At 55.9% G+C, this 25698-nt stretch overlaps 3 protein-coding genes across 16 annotated transcripts; 1 reads left to right on the plus strand and 2 right to left on the minus strand.

Annotated features, from left to right (window-relative positions):
* Positions 1 to 929: 929 nt before the first annotated feature.
* Positions 930 to 6741, minus strand: LOC117017976 (SCO-spondin). The gene is made up of 10 exons (XM_033098637.1): positions 6692 to 6741; positions 6207 to 6334; positions 5784 to 5997; positions 5325 to 5469; positions 4447 to 4548; positions 3442 to 3514; positions 3262 to 3343; positions 2954 to 3114; positions 2265 to 2446; positions 930 to 1913 (listed from the first exon to the last, which is right to left on the minus strand). The coding sequence occupies exons 1-10, from the start codon at positions 6739 to 6741 to the stop codon at positions 1869 to 1871; spliced, it is 1182 nt and encodes a 393-aa protein (XP_032954528.1). The 3' UTR covers positions 930 to 1868.
* Positions 6698 to 14754, minus strand: LOC117017977 (SCO-spondin-like). Its single transcript, XM_033098638.1, is given in 10 exon segments — positions 6698 to 6844; positions 7345 to 7424; positions 7513 to 7671; positions 8309 to 8408; positions 8501 to 8741; positions 8985 to 9168; positions 9291 to 9373; positions 9791 to 9901; positions 13287 to 13558; positions 14749 to 14754. Coding segments are annotated over 10 exon segments (1326 nt in total). The 3' UTR covers positions 6698 to 6754.
* On the plus strand, positions 12828 to 25203 carry ZNF467 (zinc finger protein 467). 14 transcript variants are annotated; one of them, XM_033099020.1, is made up of 6 exons: positions 12828 to 13316; positions 15175 to 15250; positions 15561 to 15645; positions 15752 to 15868; positions 16686 to 16799; positions 19630 to 25201. In XM_033099020.1, the coding sequence occupies exons 4-6, from the start codon at positions 15775 to 15777 to the stop codon at positions 21126 to 21128; spliced, it is 1707 nt and encodes a 568-aa protein (XP_032954911.1). In that variant the 5' UTR covers positions 12828 to 13316; positions 15175 to 15250; positions 15561 to 15645; positions 15752 to 15774; the 3' UTR covers positions 21129 to 25201. The 14 variants fall into 14 exon arrangements, with proteins under 14 accessions (XP_032954911.1, XP_032954905.1, XP_032954907.1 ...); XM_033099022.1 differs by having other exon boundaries at positions 12894 to 12911; XM_033099021.1 differs by lacking the exon at positions 12828 to 13316 and adding an exon at positions 14490 to 14507.
* Positions 25204 to 25698: the final 495 nt, after the last annotated feature.

Genomic DNA, 25698 nt, shown 5'->3' on the forward strand with positions numbered 1-25698 from the left:
TGGGACCGGCGTCGTGCTGAGCGAACCGCTTTACGGCAGCCGCTTAGCCCGAGGCGACGGGGCATCACGGGAAACATAGTCCAGCCTCGGTGAGCGGCTCTCAGAGCTGCTATTGGCTCACGGAATGCGGGGTGTTGATTGGACGCCGAGCAGCTCGCTCTGTCCTCACCTTCCTCCCAGGTGATGGGTTATCAGGTGACGCCCTCACGATGCGCTCTCACACCCTGCCGTAAGGGCAAAGCGCTCTAATTGGGCTATGAGATTCCCTGTTCTTGCGCCTGTTTCCCTGGCCTTTTTCAGGGCCAATGTCAATCTTGAAGGTTCCAGACCTTATTTAATCAACGAGAGCAATGCTCTTGCACATTCATTCAAAAACGATCATAGGTTGCCTGCCATGTACCACGAACTGTGCAAGCTGTGGGAATATTCTGTTGAATGAAACAAAACTTTTTGGGGGAAACAGACCAGAAATAGTTGCAAAATAAAGAGATACGTGCAATGAAAGAAATAAGCAGAAGACCTTATTAAGGCATGCTTTGTCACCTTAAGTACCAGTGATGGGAAGATATGGGGTGGTTTACTCAAGGATTCCTGAGGAAGTGGTGCCTGAGCTGATTTAAAGGTAGGAATTAGCCAAGTAAAAGAGGTGCTATGAAGGGAACGTGCCCACCCCCCCATCCCGATTCATATGTTGAAGCCCTAACCCCAATGTGATGGTATTTAGATGTGTGGCCTTTGGGAAATAATTATGTTTAGATGAAGTCATGATAGTGGTGGGGCCCTCACGATGGGATTAGTGCCCTTATAAGAAGAGACACCAGAGAGCTTGCTCTCTCTGCCACGTGAGGAAATAGTGAGAAGGCAGCTAAGCAAGGAAGAGAGTCCTCACTAAAACCCAACCATGCTGGCACCTTGATGTCAAACTTCCAGCCTCCATAATTGTGAGAAAATCAATTTTTGTTGTATAAGCCATCTGATCTAATGAAAAGTGGTGAAAAGAAAGAGGATGGACACACTAGAGAGGGGCTAATTGATTTAATTAATAATATCTAATCAATGTTATTTAGCAATCAAGGGAGCCCCGTGCCCTCAGGGCTGGCCTAGTGCTGTGGCTGATCCCAGGACTCTGTGTGCTTAGCACGTGCCAGGAAAGTCAGTGGCTTTGTGGGGGTGACGGCAGCCACTGTAAGGAGCTGGTGCCTGGCTGGGGGGCCTTGGAGGAGACCAGGGACTCCCTCAGGCAGCGCTAAGGGTGGGACCTCACCAGCACCGTCAGGGTTGGGCCAGCAGTGCTGGGGCCACCCGTCTTGGCAGAGGCAGAGCTGGCAGTCAGCCTTGATGTGATGTCCAGGCCAGTAGCAGATGCCGTCCACCAGGCAGGGGCACTGTCTGGCCACACACCCCACCCGTCACCACCCAGCACCTGTCCTGCGGGGCACCAGCAGCCTAGAGAAGGCCCAGAGTGAGGCTTCCTTGCAGAGGGCTCAGCCTCAAAGGCACACGCAGCACACCCCAGGTTACAGCCCCTCCCCTCAACTGCTGCAGGGCCACTCAGCAGGGCATACCACCTGACCAGAGATGTCTTCACAAGTCAGAGGGCAGGGGGCACAGGGATGCAACACTAGCTCTCCGGAGCAGGTGGCATTGGGGCTGTGGTCCTGAGAAAGCACAACCAGAGATCGTGAGGGCAGATCACTGGCAGGGACAAGCTGCCCACAGCAGCCCGCCCCACACTCCCTCCGCCGTGCCCTCCTCCCTTCCACTCACGGGTCTGGCGGGTGCTGTGAGGGCCCCCACGCAGCAAGGCACAGGTCTGGTCTCCATTCTGGGGTGGGTGGCACTGTCACTGCCAGGTGCCCTGGCACTGCTCAGAGCATGGGGATCAGGGAGACCAGGGGTCCATTCACCATCCACTGTGAGGAGGGGCCGGACAAGTGGGGGCACTATGAGGTCAGGGTAGGGACCCAGGGGCTTTCCTTACCCCTGTATTTCTGGGCCCCACCAGCCCCACTGACGTCCTGGGTGCCCCAGGCCCCTCACCTAGGCAGGCAGCCATGAAGCAGGCCTGAGTTTGGTGCTCCAGGCCCGGGCAGTGCTGCAGCACTGCGAGCCTGGGAGGGGAGCATTGGCGGGGCTTTGGCCCTGTACCCTGGTCCACATGTCTGGCTGCACAATCCCCACGGGCTCCAGGGTCCCCAAACCCCACAACCCTGCTCTTCTGGGGAGGACCCTGCCAGTTCACAGTCAGGCTGCCCGTCACACACCTGGGGAGGAAACGGGTCAGGGTTCCTTTCCCATCGGGTCAGGGTGGCACAATGGCTCTGCCTCCTGCACTCCCCACTCCCCACCCTCACCAGCTGGAAACAGATGCAGAGGCCATCCGGGCAGCAGAATTCTGGACAGGGAACCCCTGTCCTGTTGGGGCTTCTGGGGGCTGGCAGCCCGTCTGAAGGGAAGAGGAGAGAAAACACAGTTATGGGCAGAGTGAGGGCCACCTCCCCCGACCACCAGCAATCCTTCATGGTGGCACTGCCAGGGGCGTAGTGATGGGCTCCGAGCTGGCACGGGCACAGCTGTGGAGAACGCACTGGCCCTCAGTGTCCCACAGCAGCCCTGAGGAGCAGTTAAAACCAGCCACACAGCTGTCCAGCCCCCCACGGTCCTCTGGCTCCCCTGTGTTTCGACTGCACACCGGGGCACACTCCTGGTACTTCTGGCCCCCAGGACACAGAATAGCAGGGCACAGAGACACAGGCAGGTCAGGAGCACAGCCTCTGCTGCTCTGCCACCCCTCTGGACCTACACACCCTATGCCTCCGAAAGAAGGCACATCAACCACCCGCCAAGGCCAGAGGTCCTCCTGGGGACCCTCCCCGAGCCCCTGCAAAGCTCTTGGATCCCTCCCAGCTGGGAGGAGGAGATGGAGTGGGGCTGGCTGGCTAAGAGGACTCACAACAGTGGGTCTGGTTCCTCCAGGGAACTGAGGCACCCTCCAGCGCAGAGTGGTGAGCAGCACAGCACGGGGCACAGGCAGTCCCTGCCAGGGGCACAGCCACACATGGTGGCCACGCAGCGCAGGTGGAACGGCTCCCTGTCCACCAGCCCGGGGCACTCCTTGGGGGACATGACAAAATGGGTCAGCTCCTCCCCTAGGAGTCCCTCACCCCCTCTTGTCCCCACTGCCACCTCCCGATGCTCAACAGCCCTGCCACAGCAGGGATCAGGCCAATCGCTGAGAAGGAAGGCAGGGTAGGTACTCACCCCATCGTACAGGTTCGTAGAGGAAAAGCGTCCCCAGCTGGCTGCTGTGGAAGGTTGGGCCATGCAGGATGGCACAGGCAGTCTCCGCAAAAACATGGAGATGAGTGTGGGTACTGCAGGGGGAAAGCGGGGCGCTGTCCTCTGAGGAGCACCTCCCCTTGCCTGCCGGCTGGAACTCACTAGAGAAGGCAGCAATGCTCCTCAGGAAGTCGTCCTGCTGGTTCCAGGTGAAGGTACCACACAGACCCTGCACCTGGGCCGCCCGAGTGGGTGTGGGACAGTCAAATCCAGGCCTGCTGTAGCCTCGCCCAGCCACTCACTCTCCCCCGCAGCACACCTGGTGGGCATGGCGGTGGTGATGTAGGCTGAGGGTCTGACACCCCCCCAGAGGACCTGGGTCCCAGGCCAGCTCAGTAGCAGGAAGGTGGAGGAGGCTCTGGAGACAGTGGCCAGCAGGGCCAGTCCAAGGCAGGCCCCCATCCTGGGACAGCTGGGACAGCCCCCATCTAGCACAGCTCCTAGAACAGGGGGCCACCTCACAGGGCAAGGCTGGGCTGATGAGGGTAGGCGGAGCACACATCCCAGGACAGGGCTGCGAGAAGGGGAAGGGCCTTGGGTGGGAGGCGGAAGGGCCTGTGTCACAGTGGATCGCCCACACTGAGCAAGGGGAACCGGAGAGACCCCTGGAAGTCACTCATTCCCCCTGAGCACCACCCCCACATGGTCTAAGGGCCACCCTCAGTATCCACTTTGCCTTTGGAGTCAGTGCACAGGAGGAACAGATGCAGGGAGACAGGTGGAGGGGGTGTGGGCAAGGGCTCCCCAGAGCTGGGAGGGGCCTGCCTGGGCTGGTTCTGTCCTGAGGCCTGTTGGACCTCTCACAACTGTACGGCTTGCATTTTCCAGCCAGGATGAGGCAAAACACGCCTTGGAAAATCCACAGGCCTGTGTGTCTGCTTCAGAGATGGGAAGGTGAGGGGAACAGTGAGCTCGGTTGCGGGAATCTGAGGGGAGGTTTGGGCTCAGAAACCACAGGGCAGTGTGGATGGAAGGCGCGGGACCTCCAGAGCCAGAGTCTGCAGGGAGTAGAGCAGGGTCAGCAGGCCACTAGGGCCTGAGCCGCCGTCCTGAGGGCTGCTGGGAGTAGAAGGCCTGGTAGTTAGGTACCCTAAGAGGTGAGGCTACCTGATGGGTGTCCCACAGGGAGACCGAGATGGTATGGAGGCAGCTCCCAGAGTCGCAGGCCCCACACTCCAGTGAGATCAGCAGCTGCCCCTGGGCGAAGTCCTGGAGCAGATGGCGGGAAATGTGGACGGGTGGGGGTCTGACGGACCTGAGCACAGGTGTTCTAGAGGACACCTACAGCACACACCGGGAGGAGGCTCCCACCCAATGTGTGCTGACCACCTCCAGCCAGCCATACTCTGTGAGGTAAAGGCTTACCCCTCTCAAGCGCTGGCACGAGTGAATGTGTGTGTGTGTGTGTGTGTGTGTGTGTGTGTGTGTCTGCACGTTGGGTCGAGATCGCTCCCTTCTTTCCTCCCCGTGGGTATGTATGCTCACATCTATGTGTGTCTGTGCATACACACATGCTAAATGTATGTGCACATGCATGAATGTGTCTCTGTGTGTAAGAATATGCCTCGGCCTGAACTTGGGAAGTCACCTAATTTTACTGAGGGACACTGGGGAGGAAGGAGCACCCTTCGTGGCCGTGGGGTTGTTTTGTACAAAGTAGCCTGTGACAAACCCAGCCTGTCCTATTTATGAGAAAGGATTGTGAGCATGGGTTTTATTTTGTGCCCCAGAGCTGGGGTGGTGATAACAGCGGGACTTTCAGGGGAACCTAAGGAGGAGATGAGAATCCAAAAGGGAGGCTTGGTGAGGGTGGAATCTGCTGCAGCCATACACTCTCCAGATTCGGTTCTCTCTTGGCTTTGCCCTGCTCGACTGCGTGTGTTTTGTTCATTTATTTAATGGTTTCTTTACTCAGCTCTCACCCTACGAGGGCCCCTGCTCTGGGAAGTACCCTCCCTCCCCCAGCGAGTTAGTCCTCTGCTCACCTGCATCAGGCTGGAGCCGCAACCTGCACTGCCGCGGAAGGAGAAGCTCCGCCCATCGAAGGTGAGGCAGTGCCAGTCCCCGCCCACCGCGCACTCGGCGGGGCACGGCGCCTGCGCGCAGGGCCAGCGGCCGTCCTGGCACACGCTGTGGGTACACAGGGTGGGGGAGCGCGCTCTGGGTCAGCCCCCCGGGGGCCGGGCATGCTAAGCTGGAGATGACCTTCCGCCCCACTACACCTTGGTGCTAGTGGTCAGCAGATGGAGGTTTTTAAGCAGGGCCATAAATTATGCCAAGAGAGATCACAGGCCACTTGTATGTGTGTGTGGGGGGGGGCATAAAGGGAGGCAGGTTAAGGAGACAGCATAAGGGGAGGGATCAGAGGGGACCGGGCGCCTCCAACCCCAGCAAAAGGGCCAGCAAGGCCTGCGGACCCACCACGGGTTGCACAGCTGGTGCACTATGTCATGGGGTCATAGCACTGGCGTCGGTGGTAGCAAGGGCAGCGGGTGGCAGGGACACAGAGAGCGCAGTCCCAGAAGAGGCCGGGCGGGCATTCACAGCCGCGCACACAGCCTTCCCCGCAGGACTCCTCCTCCCCCTCGCCTACCGTGGAGCAGCCGGGTGGGCAGGCCAAGGCGTAGTCAGCATACACCTGGCCTCCCGGGCACAGCTCTGTGGGCACAGGAGGGGGCTGCGAGGTCCAGGAGCTCCCCTAGTCCTGCCAGACCCCGCTGCCCCTGCAGGGCCTGGAGGCCACGCAGCAGCCATCAGGGAAGGCACTGGGTGGGAGCCAGAGGCTCAGAAATAGTCACAGGAGGGCCCTCACTCAATTCCCAATTCTGTAGGGTGAGGAGATGGGGAGAGACAGGCAGGAGTCCTACCGCAGAAACCAGGCTGCCTCCAGCGCAGGCGGACGTGCCGCTTGGCACAATCCCGGGCATCGTTGGCCAGGGTGGTGCACACAGCCTCCTGCTGGGCCTCTCTCCCACTGTCCGCTAGGGCCCCAGCACTGCAGGCAAAGAGGCAAGCCTCATGGTACTCAGTAGGGGAAACCTTCCGAGAAAAGACAGCCCCTCAGCCAACCAACCTTCTCCTCCAACTCTCACCAGCACCTCCCTCCTCTGGTTTCTATCTTAACCTGGTTTATTATCAAACAGGTGGGGGTTGGAAGGGACCTCAGATATCATACACATGAGCCGTCTCATTTCCCAAAGACAAAACCGAGGACAGAGAGGCAGGTGGCTTGACCAACTGTGCAAAGCAATCTAGTGGCAGGACCAGATTCCCCATTTGGCACCTTCCTAAGACTCCCTCTTTCTGCCCCCCCCAGTGCCAGTGCCAGACACCACCTCCACGCCACCCATACCTGGGCACGGCATTCCCTGAAGGGACCATCCAGCAGCTGGTGGCACACATCCTGGGCTTCAGCCTACAGCTGGCCAGACTCCACACCTGCCTCTGTGCCCTTCAGGGGGTCCTCACAGCCCTGGGCTGCCTCCACTGCATCCAGACACCCAGGCTGGGGACAACTGGAGTTAGGCCAAGCGGCAGAGATGAGGCACATGAAGAAGGACACCAAGAAAATGGCCATTGAGCTCATAGCTGCTTCAAGGCGCCACTGTCATGACCAGCAGCGCAGACATCCTGGGACTGGGGTGGGGAGGGCAGGGAGGCAGCCAGGTAGCAAGCCCGGGTAGGCGCAGGGGAGCTGGGGTCACTGTCAACCCATCGGCAGGAGATCTGATAACTAGCTAATTAACCAAAGCTGGTCGGTGACCAGCTCAGTGAGTGTGTCCCCTGAGTGGGCAGTTCATGCAGGCAGCCGGGGCTGTGGGCAGCACCGGCCACTGAGCTCCTAGGGACCCTGAGCATGCCTTTCCTTCCCTGAGGATCTGGGAGAGGACCAGGCCTCATCACTTGAGAGACAGAACAGAGGCTTGGAGACGTCAGAGAAGCCAGGAGTGGGTGGACAGGTGGGGAAGCAAGGAAGCCCAGGCTCCCTGAGTGCTGCAGTCACACCTCTGACTCAGGGAGCATCCAGGAATTCCCAACGGTGGCAATTAACGCAGCCAGCGCCCCACCTGGCTCCAAGAAGTCATCTGGGGGAGGGTGAGAGAGGGGCTGTGTCTGGAGTCTCAGGTCTCCCCTAGCCTCCTAAGCCAGGGGACTACACCATGCCCCACTTACCCTCAGGCCGGCCATCGTAGACCCCACTGAGGCCTTGAGTCTCTCCATGGAGCTTGTGGTCTACGGAAATGGAGATCAAATTGGATCTGTCCAGCCGTACAATGACCCCCAAAGCCCCTGACCGCACCAGCCAGCCCCCTTGCCACTGCAGACTCAGCCCTGGGCAGGAGAGGGTTGGGGACGTCACACTCCCCACCCCTCCCACCATCACACCAGGGCTCAGACTACGCAGGGAAGGGAAGAAGGGAACGATGCTCACAATTCCAGGGAGCTCTGCACTTTATACCCTTTAAACAAATGTGATTGGTTTCCCATCACAGCCCTCTGAGAAGTTCATGAACGCAGTGGATGTGCTCTTTAGAGAGTAAACTACAAAACGTCCATGCAGGCGTGCGCGCACACACACACACACACACACACACACACACACACAAAACCCCACTCCCACTTCACTCTATGCACCCCAACCAGGACAAAAGTTCTGGTAGGAGAGTGTCCCATCTAGTAGCATGAAACCCTCCCTCACAGCACTGTGGGAGGCAGGTGGGGAAACTGAGGCTCAGAGAGGTTAAGTGGTTAAGTAGAAGGACTTGCCCAAGGTCATACTGTGAGGGGGCCAGGAGGGGTAGATTGCAGGGGTGGGGTCGGGAAATAGGTCCACGACCTCTAGTTCCTCAGCTGGCTCCCTCATTTCCAAATGCCTCCTAATAGCAGTGGGCGTCAGGGAGGAAGCAGCGGGCTCAGTGCCAACTGCCTTTTCTGAGCCCTGCCCTGGGATGGGCAGACTGTCCCTTACCAGGGAGCAGCCGAGACTCCCCATCTGGTACCAGCTGCCGGTTCACAGAGACATTTCCACCCTGGATCAGCACTTCTTCGGTTCCCATCATCCCCCGGGCCTGGGAGGGGATGCATGGTGGGTAAGGTGGTCAGCGTGTCTCCTCCCACATACATCTTCCTCCCTGTATCCATCCCCATATCCCTCCCTCACCAGCGGACAGTGCCCAGGCTGGGGACAATGGCCTCTGGGCTCAAGGTAGACAGCTCAGGTAGAATCAGCAGCTCCCGCCAGCAGGTAGGTGCAGCGGCCCAGGAAGTCGTAGTGGCGCCCGTCAAAGGTGCGGTAGTGGAAGCCGGACCACGTGGCACAGGTGGTCGAGGGACGCTGGCGCTGTCCCCAGAGTTGGGCCACAGCTCCTGCCAGCGGCTGCAGGAGTGCTGGAGAGGGGGTGCTGCCCGGAGGAGATGCACCACCTGTGAGCCTCTGAGTGTGGGGGAGGATGGCAGAGGAAGCAGGAGGCAGGTGGATAGACATGGTCAGTCTGGTGGGCAGGAGATGGGAGGTGACTCATCTGAGAGGACAGGGGAGTGGGCATGGGCCCTGAGGAAAGGCCCAGAGCTCAAGAACTCCATGTGGGAGTGCCTGTGGGGGAGTGGGTGACAGCCGGGACTGTGCCTATTGGTAGGCTGAGGACCCACCTGGCAGCTGTTGGCTGGAGCAGCTGAGGCAGGCCTGGAAGCGGCCATCCTGCCAGCTGTGTCCCCAAGGTTGGGCACAGCACTCCTCCAGGCTTCCTGCAGAAGCATTCGCTGAGCCTGCTCGAGGCTGGCGCTGCCACATGGCAAAGCAGTGACCCTCTTGGCTGGCTTCTGCAAGGGCTGTGGTAGGCAGAGGGGGAGAATGGGGCAGACCCAGTCAGTCAGCCTGGACCCAGCTTCCCTCCCTAGGCAGCCTGCCATCTCCATGAAACCTCCGATCTGGGCCAATCTCAGGCGCTTACCCAGGGTGCAGTGTGTGCCCCCCCAGCCTGGGCAGCAAGCCCTCACTGTCCAGTTCCATGCAGCAGGCCAAATTTCTGGGGGCCTGGGTCCACTGAGCAGGTGGAAGAGAGAAAGACATTGGCGTTCAGCCGGGCACCATCCCCAGGAATGGCCTGGGACACTCATTCAATCTGGTTACCTACTGAGTGGCTTTATCTGACGAATATAATTTCCCTTCCAGGTCTTCATTTCCCCACGTGCAAAGTGAGATGAACTTGGGAAGGCAGACTGGGGGGCAGGCACAGGCAGCAGGCATCCAGCCTCTCCATGGGCTGCTCACAGTAACGCCCACTCATCCAGCTGCCCTATCCCGCACTCTTTGCCCTTTGAGAGCCCACCCAGACCTACTTCCCAAAGGCCGGCTTCTCCAGGGCACCACCCAGTCCTCCCCCACTCTCAGAATGTGGTCCTTTCGCTCTGTCCTGCTCTGCAGCCAGTCCAGGCTCTGACCCTTACTCACTTGTAGATGGGACAGAGCCCCACATGTCCACTCCAGGACAGGTCCAGCCGCCAGCCCTGGTGCCGGTAATGGTAAAGGTTGGTGCAGGGCACCAGGTCCACCTGATGGTCTCTGTGTGCTCACACCACCGCCTGCTCACAGAGAGGGAATGACAGCTGCTGCTACTGCCTCCTGGGTAACCCAGAAGCCATGTCCTGTGACCCTGTTTCCCAAAAAGCCAATGCCCAGGGAAGTTAGTGAACTGAAGAGGAGGCTGAAGTCAGGAGGGGATTCTGGCTGCTGCAGAGGGTCCCAGTCATGGGGCAGGAGGAAAAGGATCTTAGGGAAGGGCCCTGGGGTAGGCTGCTTACCCATTAGTAAATGCCCATGCCATCCCAAAGAGGAGGGCAGGGGGCAGCATGGTGCCCCCACCGGTCACCTTTTGGGGACCGTGAGGCTTGGACTTGAGGGAGGCAATGAACAGTAGGTGAGCAGAGTGCTGGTTTCCCCACCCCACACAGCCACCAACTGCAGCCCAGCAGCTGTGTGTCCCAGGCAGCATGACAGCAATGGGGCTGGGATGCTTTATCTCAGCCCGAAGCCCAGGGGCACCAGCTGCCTGGAACCAGATTGGACCTGTGTGCATCACACAATCCACTCAGAGGCCAGCTCTCCCTGGAAACAGTCCCTTCTTGCTCCTGTCTGGTGTGTGTGTGTAATGGAGGGGTGCGTGTATCCTAGACCACAGCCAGACACTCGGAGCCTCTGATATTTCCACACTCTCAGGCCCTACCGCAAATTGACATGGACTCCAAGCAAGCCACCCGCCCTTTCTGGGGCTTGATTTCCTCACCAGTAAAAACAGTAGCCTCCCAGAGATGCACTGGTGGAACTCAGGGGCTCCACGAATACTTTGAAATTGTGCGTGTGCACATTTTTCTGAGGACAGTTCCATCACTTTATTAGATTTTCAAGGGGAGGCCATGACCCCACAAAATGGTTAAGAATCACAAGGCCAAATGATGGATATGGTCTTCCAGCCCTAAAATTCTGACTTTATGATTCTCCCCACTGTTTTCTTTCCTGCCTCCTTATGCCTCTGTCTCCCACCAAGCACTCTGGAAGTCCAGGGAGGTTAGACTGAGTGCAAACAGAGGAAGGACCTGTCCCCTTCCCTCTGTGGTCTGACTTCTTACTGGGAATGATTATGTGTGGCTGCCTGGGGCCACCCTGGTCCTCTGAGACAGTCTCCTAGGGTCCCTGTGGCCCAGAACCAGGAAGCCCAGGCAGGGGGGATGAAAGCAAGCCTCAGGGAGGAGTACCTGGGGTGGGGAGGGGGGAAAAGGGGAGTGTGGAGGCAGGAGACAGAGTGGCCCAGGGGCAAGGCAGCTGGACAGGATCATCCCGGCATCCATCTGGTTGGAAGGGGGCAGCAGCAGGTGCCTCAGGGGAAATCTGGTTACATCCTGGCTACTAGCTCCAAGGATACCCAGGCTGGAATGTGGCCTGGGCCTCAGATTCTGTAACCCTCCATCTCCTAAACCTGATACCCCTCCGAGCATCCCACATAGTCACCCCACCTGGGCCGAGGAGGCTGCAGGGAACCAGAGCCTCACTAGGCATTTCTTCTGGACCCACCATGGCTCCCAGGGCCAAGAGAGGGTGCTGGGAGTTCCTCAGGGAGCTCTCCAATGGGGTCCTCAGAAAGGGCAGACGCTCCGCCCATGTCTCACAGACACACATCCAGACACTGTCCGTCACATCTCACGCGCTCACATGCCCATTGCAGGTCTTACAAGGAGAAACGCAGGCGCTGGCACCCAACCTCAGCACACAGGGACACATTCTCCTTCCAGGGCCATGGGCAGGCTGGGCGCTGACTCACCGAAACAGCCCACCAGGGAGGTAGACAAGCCTTTCCCAGCTGATTTCCAGTACCACCCGTCCCATGCTGCTTCTCCTGTCCTAAACGTTAACAAATAATGATTGCACCCCTGCTGTGTGCCATGCTTCTCTGTCCCCTGGTATCCTGTCCTTGTTATGAAGCAGAGGAGGCTCCTTGCTCTGCCCTCCAAGGGCCATCCACCCCCCACGCCCCAGCTCTGGATTCCAACCACGGTTGATAAGGCAGCACTTGGATAGAGAGAAACCGGAGTCACAGTCGCCCTTTCCCCTAAAGGGGGAGGGAGAGAAGCTGGAACCCAGAGCAGATTGGAGGAAGAGATTAGGGAGAGGGTGCCTGGAATAACCCAGCCCACATATCAGCTCTGGAGGACAGGACGTGGGGAGCTCTCAGAAGGAGTCCGGTGCCCAGGTGGCAAGGTGGAAAAGAAACATCATAACCGCAGGCAGGGACAGCGAGGAGCCAGACCTGAGACCTCAGGGCACCCCTGCACACCTGACTCGAAGGCTTTCCAGTGCATAGGAGGGAGGACCCGCCCAGGGAACTCCTCCTCCCTGCAGACCCTCACCTGCACCCCGCCCTCAGAGTCTCCGCCCAGCGTGTCTCCCGCCTCGCCCCTTGACGCTTCCTCACCAACCCTGCCTTCTCGCTGCTCTCTTGGCTCAAAGCCCCGCCACCCCACCCTCAATTTCTACTTCGAAGGGCCCATTCTTGGCAGACACAGGGGCCCTGCCCTGTCTCCTTCGACTTCTCCCTACGGCCCCAAGGGCTCCCGTGGCAGGTCTCAGATAGAGTCCTCCTGACTCAAGGCCGGACGGTGTGGGTCGGAGCGGATCCGGGTGGGATTCGGGTGGAGAGGGAGGCGGGGCCGGAGTTTCCCAGTCCGACCCCACAGACCGATGGTGGAGACTGGATCCCACCGCGGGAGCGCGGTGCAGACAGGCTCCTGCAGACACCAGCGAGGCAGACAGCAGCGCAGACACTGGTTCTCCTCCCCGAACACGCCCCCTCCTCGTCCTCCCAAGTCCTCACCGCCCCCGCCCTGCGCTCCACCTTTCCCATGGCTCCTCCCTCGGCGCCTGCGAGCACCCTCCCTCAAAGACCGAGTGCCCTTCCTCCCAGACTCCTCTCCCTCCTCCCCCTACCCCCCTCTCCCTTCCCCGTTCCTTAGCTCCCACTTCCCATCACCTACTCCGGCCGTCGTCCCTCCAGACCTTCACCTGCCTGCCTGACCCTGCCGTGAGCCCGCCTGCGACCCCGCTCCTGGACACCCGGGTCCCCTGCTTCTCCCACCGGTGCCCCGCGGCTCCCCTCCCGCTTGCTTGCTTCCCTCCCCCTCCTGGGCTCCGCTTCCCCGCTCCCGCTCCCTCCGTGTCTTTTCCTCTCCCCTCCCCGCGAAGTTTCAGGGCTGTCAGTCTGTCAGTCTTTCGGGCAGTCTGCACCCAAGCTGCGGGCAGCAGGCGCCATTGAGAGTAGAGCCGGCGGGGGCTGGAGGCCAGGGCGCCGGGGCGCTGGGGTCCCGGCAGCAACGGGGAGACCTGGCTCGCCTCCCGCCAGGTACGGGCCGTGGAGGCGCCTAGCAGCCCGCGGCTCTACCCGCTCCCCCTGCCACACCGACACTCAGTCACTGCCCGCTCCGTGCAGGTGACAGCCCCGGGGATAGGGGGCACAGGAGGGGGTGGGGAGGGGTGCAGGGGAATGAAAGGGCCCGGGAGGGGCGCGGGCTGGAAGAGGGAGGGGATGGCACTGGGGAAGGAGGGCTCCGCTGGGGGGTCAGGGGGGTCGAGGGCAGCGGAGTGACGGGGAGCTGAAGGAAAGGGCACGGGCTGGGGAAAGGGGCGGGGGCTGTCCGATGGACAAGGGGTGCGAGGATCCGAGGGGAGGCTCTGGAAGGAGAAAAGTGTGGGAGGGGTGGTGGGGGAGGAAAAACTGGGCGGGGGGATCGGGCCGTTGGGGGGGGGGTGCGGGGAGAAGGGGGATGACAGGTGAGCTCCCGAACCGGAGTGAGGGCTAGGCGCAGAGGCTCGGGGAGCGGACGGAGGCGGGGAGATGGGACGGGAGGGGTCTGGCGAGGAGGCAAACTTGGGAGGGGAGTGGAGAAGTCAGTGGGGAGCAGAAATGGGGAAGGAAGCCACTGATAGGAGGGGAGGGGAAGCAGAGGTGTGTCGGGAGGCTGGGGTGGGGAGGGCAGGGCGGGAGAGAGCGTCCGGAGTGAGCGTCTTGGGGGGTGCCGGGGAGCGGACTGGAAGGGGGAGGGGAAGAGCGGTTCTGGGGACCGGGTGGGAAGGGAAGCGGGAGCCTGCAGGGGAGGCAGGGGGGAAGGGAGCCGGGGGCCTCGGAGGGGAAGGAGAGCTGCAGGAGGGAGGGAGCGAGGAGGGTGGTGTGAGGAGAGGGGGGAGGAGGGCTCCGGAGCCGGGAGGAGGGAGGGAACTGAGGTGAAGAGAGGAAAGAAGGAAGGGAAAGCAGAGTGGGGGAGGAGAGGGAGAAGGGAGGGGAGAGCAGGTTGGAGGGAGGAGGAGGGCGGTGTTGGGAGGAAGGAAAAGAGGAGGGGAAAGGAAGGGTGAGGGTGTGTACCGGGGAGGGGGATGGAGCCGGGGAGAACCAGGAGGGAAGGGCAGCCCGGAGCTTGGGGAGCGGGAGGGGGCGCTTTGTGGAGACTGCTAGGAGAGGCTGGGGGACAGGGGAGGAGGCAGGGGCCTAGAGGGGTTGGTCGGTGGCCTGCGGGCTGGGGGAGGAGCCGGAGGGGCGAGGCTGAGGGCGGAGCTGGGGAACCAGCCAGATTCGGTGAGGAGAGATGGCGGAAGGCAGAGGGAGCTGGAGAAGGGAGGGCAGAGGGTAGGTTGCCAGAGAGATTGGGGGGGAGGGGAGTCTACTGGAGAGGGGGCAGGGCACCCGATGGAGGAGGATGAGCAAGGAGGCACGAGGGCAGGGTGTCCCTACCTGGGGAAGAGCCGCGGGGAGGGGCAGTGGTATTGAGGTAAGGTTTGGGGGAGAGGAAGCCAGAGCCATTTCCTGCCTTCGGCGAGGACCCTCCTCTGAGGGCTTGACCTACCCGGTGCCCAATGGTGACACTCACCTCCATCCCTCGGCTGGCTCCTATTTCACCAGCTCCTGCAGTGACAGCTGGAGGGCCTAGGAGATGGTTCCCTGGTCTCCCACTCTCCACCCTCTCCCCCAGAGAGTTGCTTGATCCCTGACATCCCCTCCCCCCACACCCCCGCGGGAGCACTGATGGGCTGGCAGGCCAGGTGAGGTGGAGCAGCTAACTTCCAGAGCTAACCAGAGCTTGCAGAAATGGCTTCAGACCGCCTCCTCGTCCTACCTTTGAAGATCTCTGTGCTATCTGAAATCCACCTTCCCTCATTTCCCTCAACTGTATCTGGCAGTATCACCTTTGGAACTCCTGGCTGGGGATAGCTGGTGGGAAGAGGTTGGGCAGAGCTAGGGCCCAGGGGGAAGCTGCCCTGAGGAGACTTTGAGCAAGGATATTTTTTCTCTTTAGGGTCTGTGGTCTGATCCCCAGGAGGAGCTGCCCAGGGTTGTCATGAGAGAGACCTTGGAGGCCCTCAGCAACCTGGGTGAGCCAGCAGAACGGAAGGAACTGGGGGGGTGGGGTCGGATTCAGGGGCCGCTGGGCCTGCTGAGCCTGCTGGTTCTCTACAATAAAGAAGGCAAAGCCATCTTCACAGACTGAAACCCTAAGACCCCCCCTCCCCCCCTCCCGGGAGTCTTTTGGGCAGCATCCTTTTGGGTTTCATAAGGGTGTACGTGAATGCCTGGCTCATGCTGGAGGTTGTGCTAGGCTGTATGTGCACATGCATTCTCACGAGCACCAGGGTATTTATATCTACTCTCTCTTCCTTCACCTGTCCTTGACTCAACACAAAGGGGCTGAGGTTGATACCGGGCAAGGCGACTGGGGAGCCTGGCTGTCCCTGTTCATACTGGCTAGAGACCCTTCCTTCCAGAGCAGGTTGGGGAACATCCCTTGGGTGGGCTGGGAAAGGGAAGAGCCCCTGCCTTTGATCACCTTCTCTGTACTGATGCTTTCCTTGGACCCATCCTTCTACCTGGAACAGGATTCTCTGTGGGACAGCCGGAGATGGCCCCCCAAAGTGAGCCTGGGGAAGGGTCCCATAATGTGCAGGAACAGATGTGCCCTCCCAGGGAAGAGAGAGCACAGGGCATGTGTTCGGGTAAGTGGGGACTGTTGATGGTGGCTCAGGGTGGCGTCGTCCTTTCTTCATCAAGTATTTATTAGCACCTGCTAAGTGCCAAGTGCCATTCTAGTTATGTGGAATACTTCAGTGACCAAATAGACAAAGACCCTTTCCTTCCAGAAGCTTAATCCCAGTGAGAGCAGGGAGTCAACAACCAGCCCATGTAAAAATAAGTGCACTTAAAAACTGTGTTAGAAAAGGATGAGTACTATGGGCGGATAAAGCAGAATGAGGGGCCCTGAGGCCACTATAGGTGGGGTGGGCCAGACTGTAGGACTAAATAGGGTAGTGAGAACAAGCCTTACTGGGAAGGTAAGGTTTGAGCAAGATTTGAAAGAGATGAGGGATGTAGCTAAGCAGATACTACCTGGGAGAAGATCCCCAAGGGAGGGGTGTTACTGGCTTTTTGACACCCTGATCTTCTTCAATGATTTGCCATGAAACTGGGGTCCATCTGGTGGTTGAGAGGTCCCCGCTCTTTGAGGAGCCTCATGTAAGCCTCAGGGCAGGGCCCTTCCTTGTCTCCACTATCTTACACACACATATTCCAGAAACTTCTCACAGCTGTGGCTCTTGCAACCTGCACAGTATTAACAGCTGCCCAGCTTGAAGGAGCCTGAGGCGGCCCTGGGGCAGCTGAGAATGCAGCCCCTGCAGGTATGACGGGCTGGGTATGGTCCCTGCCGGTGGGCCTGGGACAGGGGTTTCAAACTCCTCTGCTTGCTCGCTCCAGTGGGGACCTCTGTCCATCTGTGACATCTGCGGTAGCTTGAGGTAGCCTGTTCTCTGCCAGGGCACGAGACCCCCAGACCTGAAGAAGGCACCCACACCAAACAGGCTGAGGCTCCCTGCAGAGGAGGCCAGGCGCACACCCCACGGAAGGCTGAGCCAGTAGGCTCCAGCCCAGGTGAGTCTTCCCATCACTCCATCCCACCAGGGGCTACACAGAGGGAGCAGGGGCCCTGCAAAGCTCCAGAGATGTTATCTGATGAGGCAGCCACTACAGGCCCTTCCCACCCAAGATTAATCAGGCCCTGGCACCTTTCTGCTGTAGAGCCTCAGCACCCAGAGGGAATCCCGCGTCTGTGTACAACAGGAATCAGAGAGGCTGGTCACCAAGAGAAACGTCCTCTAGAAGGCCTAACTTCCCCTTGTTCCCCCAGTCTAAGTACAGACTTGTTGATGACTTGAATTACAATTCCTGTGAAGATATATGGCGGTGGTCTACCTTTTCACTGTATCTCCCCAGATATATTCCCTCCCTCACTTCTCCACTGATCTCAGTGGTACCCAAGTGCTCCGAATCCATTGTGTTTGACTCGTGCTCCATAGCCAGGGCAGTCAAACCGATTCTCTCACCATAATCCTGCCCGTTGCTTCCTTGCACTGCCGCTGACCTTATCATCTTTTGCCTGAGTGATGTCATTTATTCCACAAGGATTTATGTAGTGCCTACTGCGTCCAGGCTCTGTTAGGTATAGTGGAAAGAGATGGGTCCTAGAGCGACACAGACATGGTTTGAATCTTTGTCTACATTTCCTAGCTAAGTGATCTTGGATCAGCTACCTCTCCTCTAGGAGGCTCAGTTTGCTCACCTGTCAACAGGGATAAGGGTAACTTCGTGCTTATTGTAACAATGTACACACAGTGTGTCATCTCTCGTTGGCATTCAGTAAATGGTGACTATCCTCATTTGTATCACACACATAAAGACACATTTATTAGACACATAAGGAAATAGGACACAAGGTATCTGCCCTCCAGAAGCTAAAATCTAGTTGACACTAACATGAGCTAGGATAAAGAATTACCAAATAACAATGAACCATGTCACAAAAGTGTGTTAACAGTAAATGCTATGGGAGGTTATGTAAGAGGCTTGCATGCATTGGAATTGTCAAGCATTTGATTTGTGCTGCATTTTGAGGGAGGTGTAGACTTCAGCTTTAAAGCAAGTTGGGTGGGGGGTGGGTGGGGAGGATGCGAAAGTATTCTAGGCTGAGAAAAGACTTTGAGGCAGGAAAGTTGACGTGTGACTGGGGTTAGAGCAGACCAGCTTGGCTGAAGTGAAAGGCTTATGCCTGGGAGTACTTAGAAAGTTGGACGAGGTTGGGATGAACCTCAGATGCAGCTGGAACTTGCCCTGTTTCCCCAAAAATAAGACCTAGCCTGACAATCAGCTCTAATGCGTCTTTTGGAGCAAAACTTAATATAAGACCCAGTCTTATTTTACGATAAGACCGGGTCTTATATGATATATAATATATAATATATAATATAACATGGTATAGTATAATATAATAAATACCTAGTCTTTAATATAGTATGATATAATATAATACCGGGTCTTATATTAATTTTTGCTCCAAAAGACGCATTAGAGCTGATTGTCCAGCTAGGTCTTATTTTGGGGGAAACACGGTAGTTTATCCCGTAAATATTAAGGAGCTATTGATATTCTTGAGTAGAATAGTGGCTCAATGAAAATTAAAACAGTGTCACAATAGGATTGATAGTTGTTTGGAACTGATGGATCTGGAAAAGAGCCTAGGAGTAAATGTAATTGTGGCAGTCCGTGTGTAATGTAACCAAGGCTCGGTCTATCAAAGACTTTTAGAGCCAGACAGGAGCTCAGATCATGTGGTTCAGTGGTTCTCAAACAAGAATCACTGTAGGAGCTTTACAGGAAGAGAACAGGTCATGTCCCCTGCTCCCATAGATGCGATTTGTAAAAGTTCTCCAGGAGATTTTGATGGGGCACCAGGTTTCAGAACCATGAACTAGTCCAGCTTTTACACCTAAGCAAACTAACAAACTTAACTCAGAGGTAGCAAAGAGGTACGTTAACCAAGGTCACACAGCTGGTTAGTGGTTAGTGGCAGAGGAGAACCCAAGGGATCATGAGGGATCTGGACCCCGAGTTCCTTCCTCTTGGCTGGGCCATTCCAGTGCCCAAGAGGAGCCAAGCTCCAGGAAAACCCACCTCAAACCTGCTCCCTCCCTGCTTCTCCGGAGGTTGGCACCATTCATTGGTTCTCTGTACATTCAATCCTCTCCTCTTGCTAAACAGGGTTTTCCCACCTGGCTGCAGAAGCAAGAATGAAAGGAGAAGTGTGTGGTGGTGGTGGTGGGGGTGCTTTGACAGACAGCAGGAAGCAATACAAAGGTCCACTAGCGGGAGTCAGAGCAGGGGAAGCTCAAAGATGAGAGTCAAGATTCCAAGGTTTGAGCCCAGCAATTGGAAGAAGGAGGCTGCTGTCCTCTTAATGAAGTCAGCGGGGCAAGTTTGGGAAGGACAGCTGTTTGGTGATAAGCTAATCAGCTACTGCCAATTTGGGGACATGGGAGGGGAGCTGCTCAACTGGAGATGAGAGACTGTTTCCAGAAAGGAGCCTGCTGGACAGGAAGATCTGCGGCAGCCACCCTGGGCATATGAACCCAGAGTGCAGCCTGAGTCCTGAACCTTGAGCAGCACTTATATTCCGAGGCAGGGAAAGCGCTCTCAGAGCGCTGGGAGAAAGCCTGCGAGAAAGACCCTAGGAGGCAGGGGTCACCAGTGTCTCTGCTGCAGAGAGAGTAGGAGGGGGACTGAGCAGAATCTTCAGATTTGGTCATTCTCAGGAACTTTCCAGTAGAGTGGAGAGAACGGAAGCCAGACCCCAGGGCTCCAGGAAGTGGTGGTCCTATTGGCACATAGACGTGGGGCTTAATAGACTTGGCTTTTTTTGACTTTTCAGGGCACGAGTGGATGATTCGGAAGGTGAAGGTGGAGAAGGAAGAACAGGAGGCAGAAGAGGTCGAATGGCCCCAGCATCTGTCGTTACTCCCAGGCTCCTTTCCTGCGCCTGACCTGGGGTCTCTGGCCGCCGCCTATAAGCTGGACCCGGGGACCCCAGGGACACTGGGTGGGCTCGCGCTGGCCAGCTGGGTCCCGGTCTCAGAGAAGCCCTACGGCTGCGGAGAGTGCGAGAGGCGATTCCGGGACCAGCTGACCTTGCGGCTGCACCAGAGGCTGCACCGCGGCGAGGGGCCCTGCGCCTGTCCCGACTGCGGTCGCAGCTTCACGCAGCGCGCGCATATGCTGCTGCACCAGCGCAGCCACCGCGGCGAGCGACCGTTTCCTTGCTCCGAGTGCGACAAGCGCTTCAGCAAGAAGGCCCACCTGACTCGCCACCTGCGTACGCACACGGGCGAGCGGCCCTATCCGTGCGCAGAGTGCGGCAAGCGCTTCAGCCAGAAGATACACCTGGGGTCGCACCAGAAGACGCACACCGGCGAGCGGCCCTTCCCCTGCACCGAGTGCGAGAAGCGCTTTCGCAAAAAGACGCATCTGATCCGCCACCAGCGCATCCACACGGGCGAGAGGCCCTACCAGTGCGGGCAGTGCACACGCAGCTTCACGCACAAGCAGCACTTGGTGCGGCACCAGAGGGTGCACGAGTTGGCCGGCCGCGTCCCGCCCTCTCCCGACGCCCCCACCTCGCCGGGTTCCCCCTCCGCGTCTCTGACCCCGTCCCCTCCGGGGCCTAAGCCTTTCGCCTGCTCCGACTGCGGCCTGAGCTTTGGCTGGAAGAAGAGCCTGGCCACGCACCAGCGCCTGCACCGCAGCGAGGGCCGGCCCTTTGGGTGCGACGAGTGCGCCCTGGGCCCTACCGTGGACCCTGCCGCTGCCGAGCCCTTGGCCTGTGTGCACCGCAACATACCGGCGCCCCAGGGCGCTCCCACGAGCGAGAGGTCCTTCTTCTGCCCGGACTGCGGGCGTGGTTTCGCCCACGGGCAGCACCTGGCACGGCACCGGCGGGTGCACACCGGCGAACGGCCTTTCGCCTGCGCGCAGTGTGGCCGTCGTTTCGGCTCGCGGCCCAATCTAGTCGCCCATTCTAGGGCCCACAGCGGAGCCAGACCTTTCGCTTGTGCGCAGTGCGGTCGCCGCTTCAGCCGCAAGTCTCACCTCGGCCGCCACCAGGCAGTGCACACGGGCAGTCGGCCCCACGCCTGTGCCGTCTGCGCCCGCAGCTTCAGCTCCAAAACCAACCTGGTTCGCCACCAGGCCATCCACACGGGCTCCCGTCCCTTCTCCTGCCCGCAGTGCGGCAAGAGCTTCAGCCGCAAGACCCACCTGGTGCGGCACCAGCGCATTCACCGCGAAGGTGCCCCCCTCGCCTCCGATGCAGACCTCCCGGCCCCAGCCTGGCCCACTCCCACCGAGGTGACAGGGCCCCCGCTCTTCCTCTGAGCTTCCTCATCCGCACGCTTCCTTTGCCTTCGGTTGCTCCCTGGTTGGAGAGACCCAGGCCCAAGTAGGTGAGCTCTGTGGCCACCCCGAACTGCTGCACGGTGGCCGTAGCCCCTGGAAGCCATTTTCCTTCCCTCGCCATCTTGCTGGGGACAAGTCTGGAAAGGACAATGAGCTTGGACATTCTATGACCAAGATAATGCTGAGTGAACCCTTGCTGGAAACAGTTCAGGCCTGAGCCCTTGGAAGCCTCCCGCCAGGAGAACCCACCAGAAAGCAGACATATCCTGGACCACCCCTAGCCAAGTTAGGAGCCTCTACAGGGGGAAGGAAACACTGGTTATCTGTGTACTTACACTGTCATTAAATTAAAATTGGAAGGTTCTGGGGCTGTTAAATGAGTTGGGGGAGGGAACTCCTTCCTCTTCTCTAATCTGCACACAGAGGACAATTCCCTTCCATCCTGGGTGAATTCCACTTAGCAATCGCTCTGCCAAACCAAAATATAATATAGCTAATTGCCAAACCACGACCCTGCTCCCTGCTTCTAGCTCAGAAATTTGATGAGGAGGAAACATTAGCCTGCATTTCTCCTGCCAGGTGTTGAAGGCTGGAACTGTAGGGAAAGCAAAGAGAGGGGCAGGTGCCATTTGGCCCTCCCCAAAGAGACTTGCCACCGAGGGTTCTGGGGCTCTAGTGCTTCTGCTTCTGTTTGAAGCTCTCCCAAGGGGATCACAGAAGAGCCTTCTTTTCTGCTCACAACAGCCTGAAAACCTGAAATTTTCTGGTAAAATGCAGATACTTGGGAGGGAGTAGGTAGCCTAATGGAATGGATTCATTTATTAATTAATCCATAGGTGAGGATTTCCTAAGGGACCCCGATTCACAGCAGGTAGGTCTCATTATTGGTGGGGGTGGGGAGGTGAGTGAAAGTCATTTGATGATTCTCAGCTGGGGACACTGACCCCCAACTGGAGGGGGCTTCGACCTCACACCCACTTTTCCCTCCCCTGAGACCCCTACCTGCCTATCTCTAGGGGTCTGCCATCCCTCTTGCCATCCCATGTCCCATCCGTTACTATGAACTTCTTTTACGTGGTGAAGGTGCATGAGCATGCCCCGGGCTCCTGGCACAGGACTGGCACTCTGTACTTCTTTTTGGAATGAAATAAATGCACGAGGTGTTGCCTGCCGGTTGAGGGGAGATGCAGGAGAAGTATTATGTGGTCAGCATGGAGAAAGGCTGAAGGGGGACAGTGGGAAAAGCCCACTTTGCTTGTTCTACAGTTTTGCCAATGAGAATGGTTTTCAACACAGTAGAATCTCCTGGAAACTTAAAAATATACCAATGGGTATGTGCACTTTTCTGCACACTTACGTTTCAATAGAGTATATGTGGCTAGATATATAGATGTATATAATGCTTCATAGGTAGATAGATAGGCAGACACCAATGCTGGGCCCCACTGGAGACCAGTTGAATTAGAATCTGCATAAATGAAGCCTGAACCTGATTTTTAAGCCTTTCTCCAGTGATCCCCATGTGCACGCAGGGATGAGGGCCACTGCTAGGTGATTGTCCTTCAGCACCTTAAAGGCCACGTCCAGGGCATCACCAAAGCCTGAAAACTTGAAATGGAGCGGATGGAGTGTCCGAGACATGCCAGGCAAACACAGCTGCTCCAGGACTAGGAAAGAAGATGGTCCAGCCTGGGCTGCCTGTTGCCCCAGGTGTCAGGGTCTTAGCTCGCAGTTTCAATGAGAGTCCAAGGGATCTGTGAAAACTTGGCACCGTTTGATACATTTATTCCAGCAGCCTCACTGTCCCGTGTCTCAAATCCAGATACATGCGTCGTTCAGATACTCGGTTCATGTTTATTGAACCCCTACTCTGTTCCTGACCCCATGTTGGTGCATAGATACAATACATACCTGCCCGTATTCGCAGAGCTTACAACTGGGGTGGGGAACAGACATTCAACAAAAACCATGCAAATAAGTGTAGCCGGCTAGTAATTTAAAAAATAATCAACGTTTTTCTTCCTCCCTGAACCACCTCAGGCTCCACAAATGTACCTTGAAGGTGCAGCTTTCGGGATGCTCTTGCTCTGCATGTTTTAAGGCCCCACTTTGAAGCCAGTTACCCCAGTTCCAAGTGCACCTCAATCCCCTACGGGCTGCGTGACCTCTCTGTGCTTGTTTCCTCATTTGTAAAATAAGGATGGTAATTACAATACTAACATCTATCTAAATTGTTATAAGGGATAAGGATTGAGGGAAACGATTAAGAAAATTCTGAAGAGTTTTCTCCATATAAATCTTTTCTGATTTATTCCTAGATTCTGGGTTGTTTTGTTGTTGTTGTTACTATACATGAACAATTTTAATTTAAAACATTTTCTTAATTTTAATAGTTTACCCATAGATTCCTTTCAATTATCTATGTGTATAGTCATATCCCTTGTAATAATCCTTTTGTTCCTTCTTTTTGGGTTTTCATGACTTCTTTTTTCCTTGCCTTACTGTCCTGGTTAGAACCACTATAATGCTGAATAACATGAGAGTGGATACTTCAGTATGTCACCATTGTCATGTTTTCTCTAAGCTATTTTTTTTTTTTTGTAGATTATCAAATGAAGAAATTTCCTCTCTCATCCTAATGTAGAGTATTTATGGATGTTGGCTCTCAGCAAATCATCTTTCTGCACCTGCTGAGGTGCTCACATGATTTTCCTCCTTTATTATTGGGGTGGGTGACCACTAGAGTTTCGAATGTTAAAACCATCCTTGCATCTTTGAGATAAACCCAACATGGTCATGATGTTTTCTTTGCTTTATAAATTGCTGGAGTGTTTGATAATAGTTGTTTAGGATTTTTGCTTCTTGGCACATTGGTTTTTGTGTGTTTTTTTTTGAGATTAGGCTGTGATATTGTCATCTTGTGTTGTCCTTCTCAACTTTTGGTTTCAAGGTTATGTTAGTCTCATAAAGTGAGTCAAAGAATATTGCCTATTTTTGTGTTCTTTGGAGTAGTTTGTGTATTACTGACATGATCTCCTTAAATGCAAGCTAGAATTTGCCTGTGAGGCCTTCTGGGTCATAGTTTCCTTTGGGGGAAAATGCTTGATGCAGTGCAATTTTTCAAATGATAAGGGGCTATTCTAGGGTCTGTTTCTTGAGCCTGTTTTGTTAAGTTGTATTCTTGTGGGAGTTGTATAGTTTAACTGAATTTTCCATTTTTTTGGCAAAGTTGCTTGAAATATCTTTTCATTTTCACATGGTCCTGTAGCAGCATCTGTAGTAATGTCACCTTTTTCATTCCTGAGAGTGGTTATTTGTGCCTTCTTTCTTTTATTGATGAATTATACAAGCTGCTCAATTTCATTTTTGTTAAAAAATTTTTGGCTTTCTTGATCATATCTAATATATGAATGCTATTTCCCTGATTTCTGCTCTCTTTACATGCCCTTAACGCTTTTTTGTTTTTTGTTTTTCTTTTTGGATTTCCTTTGCAGTCTTGTTTGTACCTCCTTGTAAATTCTTAGCCTTTCCCTTTTCACATACTCATTTATGCCTATACATTTCTAAGTACTGATTTAATTTTATCTTCCAAGTTTAGTATGTGGTACTTTCTTATAGTTTATTTCAAAATATTTCTTATTTCTTAATTGACACATGGATTATTTAGGAATATATATGTATGTAAGAATTTCTCATTATTTTCTATTTGCCTCTAGCTTAAAAGCTAAAGTATGGTCAGAGGAATACTCTGTATAATTTCAATACTTTTAAATTTGTTTGGTCTTGCTCCAGGACTTACTATATGGTCAATTTTGGTGACTGTTCTGTGTATGCTGGAAGAGTACATTTTGCAGCCCTGTTAATTGACTTGTTCAAATCTTTTACATCCTTCCTGATTTGTTCTATCAATTTCTGGAAAAGGTGTGCTAAAATTTCCCAAATATGGTTGTATAATGTGGATGCTTTTCCTTTTAGTTCTTTGTGGAGGCCGGTCAAGGGAAAATGGATGATTAAAAACAAACTAAACCCCCAACACTGTCAATACACCAAAGCAGGGAAGAAGGGAAAAACCCCAGAACAAGTGGGGCAAACATAAGCACAAAATAAGAAGGTATATTCAAATCTAAATGTCAGTAATTTTATTACATGTAAATGGATTAAGGGCTCTAAGTGAGGAACAAAAACTATTGTCAAGCTGAATTAAAATATAAAATCCAACTGTAGACTGTTTATAGAAGCCACAGCTAAAACACGAAGACACAAAAAGGTCTCAAGCCTGGTCTGCCAGCGAACCAAGCTCCTTTAGGAGGCAGCAAGTGACATCATGGGGTGTCGTCACAGGCAGTGGATTGTGGTCCCTGCACCTCCCACCCCCATTGCGGCCTCTTCCATTCCACCCTCATTCCAGACCTCAGGGGTGGCCTGGAGACCGTGCAGAGTCCACTCTGATTTCGATCAGTTGCAGAGGGACCTTCTGTTTCCTGCCTTACAGTGGCCTCAGGCTGGCAGGTAGCAGATGGAACACTTGGAGGACCTCTGATGGAAGGAG

Source organism: Rhinolophus ferrumequinum, chromosome 26 (genome assembly GCF_004115265.2).
Source record: "Rhinolophus ferrumequinum isolate MPI-CBG mRhiFer1 chromosome 26, mRhiFer1_v1.p, whole genome shotgun sequence".
Taxonomy (NCBI): Eukaryota; Metazoa; Chordata; class Mammalia; order Chiroptera; family Rhinolophidae; genus Rhinolophus; species Rhinolophus ferrumequinum.

Coding starts and splice junctions, on each gene's coding strand:
- LOC117017976 (XM_033098637.1), bottom strand. CDS start 6,741: ATGTGTGCCACCAGCTGCTGGATGGTCCCTTCAGGGAATGCCGTGCCC. Junction 5,470..5,783: donor TGCTATGACCCCATGACATA/GTGCACCAGCTG, acceptor GTGTACCCACAG/CGTGTGCCAGGACGGCCGCT. Junction 3,115..3,261: donor CTACGAACCTGTACGATGGG/GTGAGTACCTAC, acceptor ATGTCCCCCAAG/GAGTGCCCCGGGCTGGTGGA.
- ZNF467 (XM_033099012.1), top strand. CDS start 14,967: ATGGCTTCAGACCGCCTCCTCGTCCTACCTTTGAAGATCTCTGTGCTA. Junction 15,048..15,560: donor TTCCCTCATTTCCCTCAACT/GTATCTGGCAGT, acceptor CTCAACACAAAG/GGGCTGAGGTTGATACCGGG. Junction 15,869..16,685: donor AGCACAGGGCATGTGTTCGG/GTAAGTGGGGAC, acceptor GTTCTCTGCCAG/GGCACGAGACCCCCAGACCT.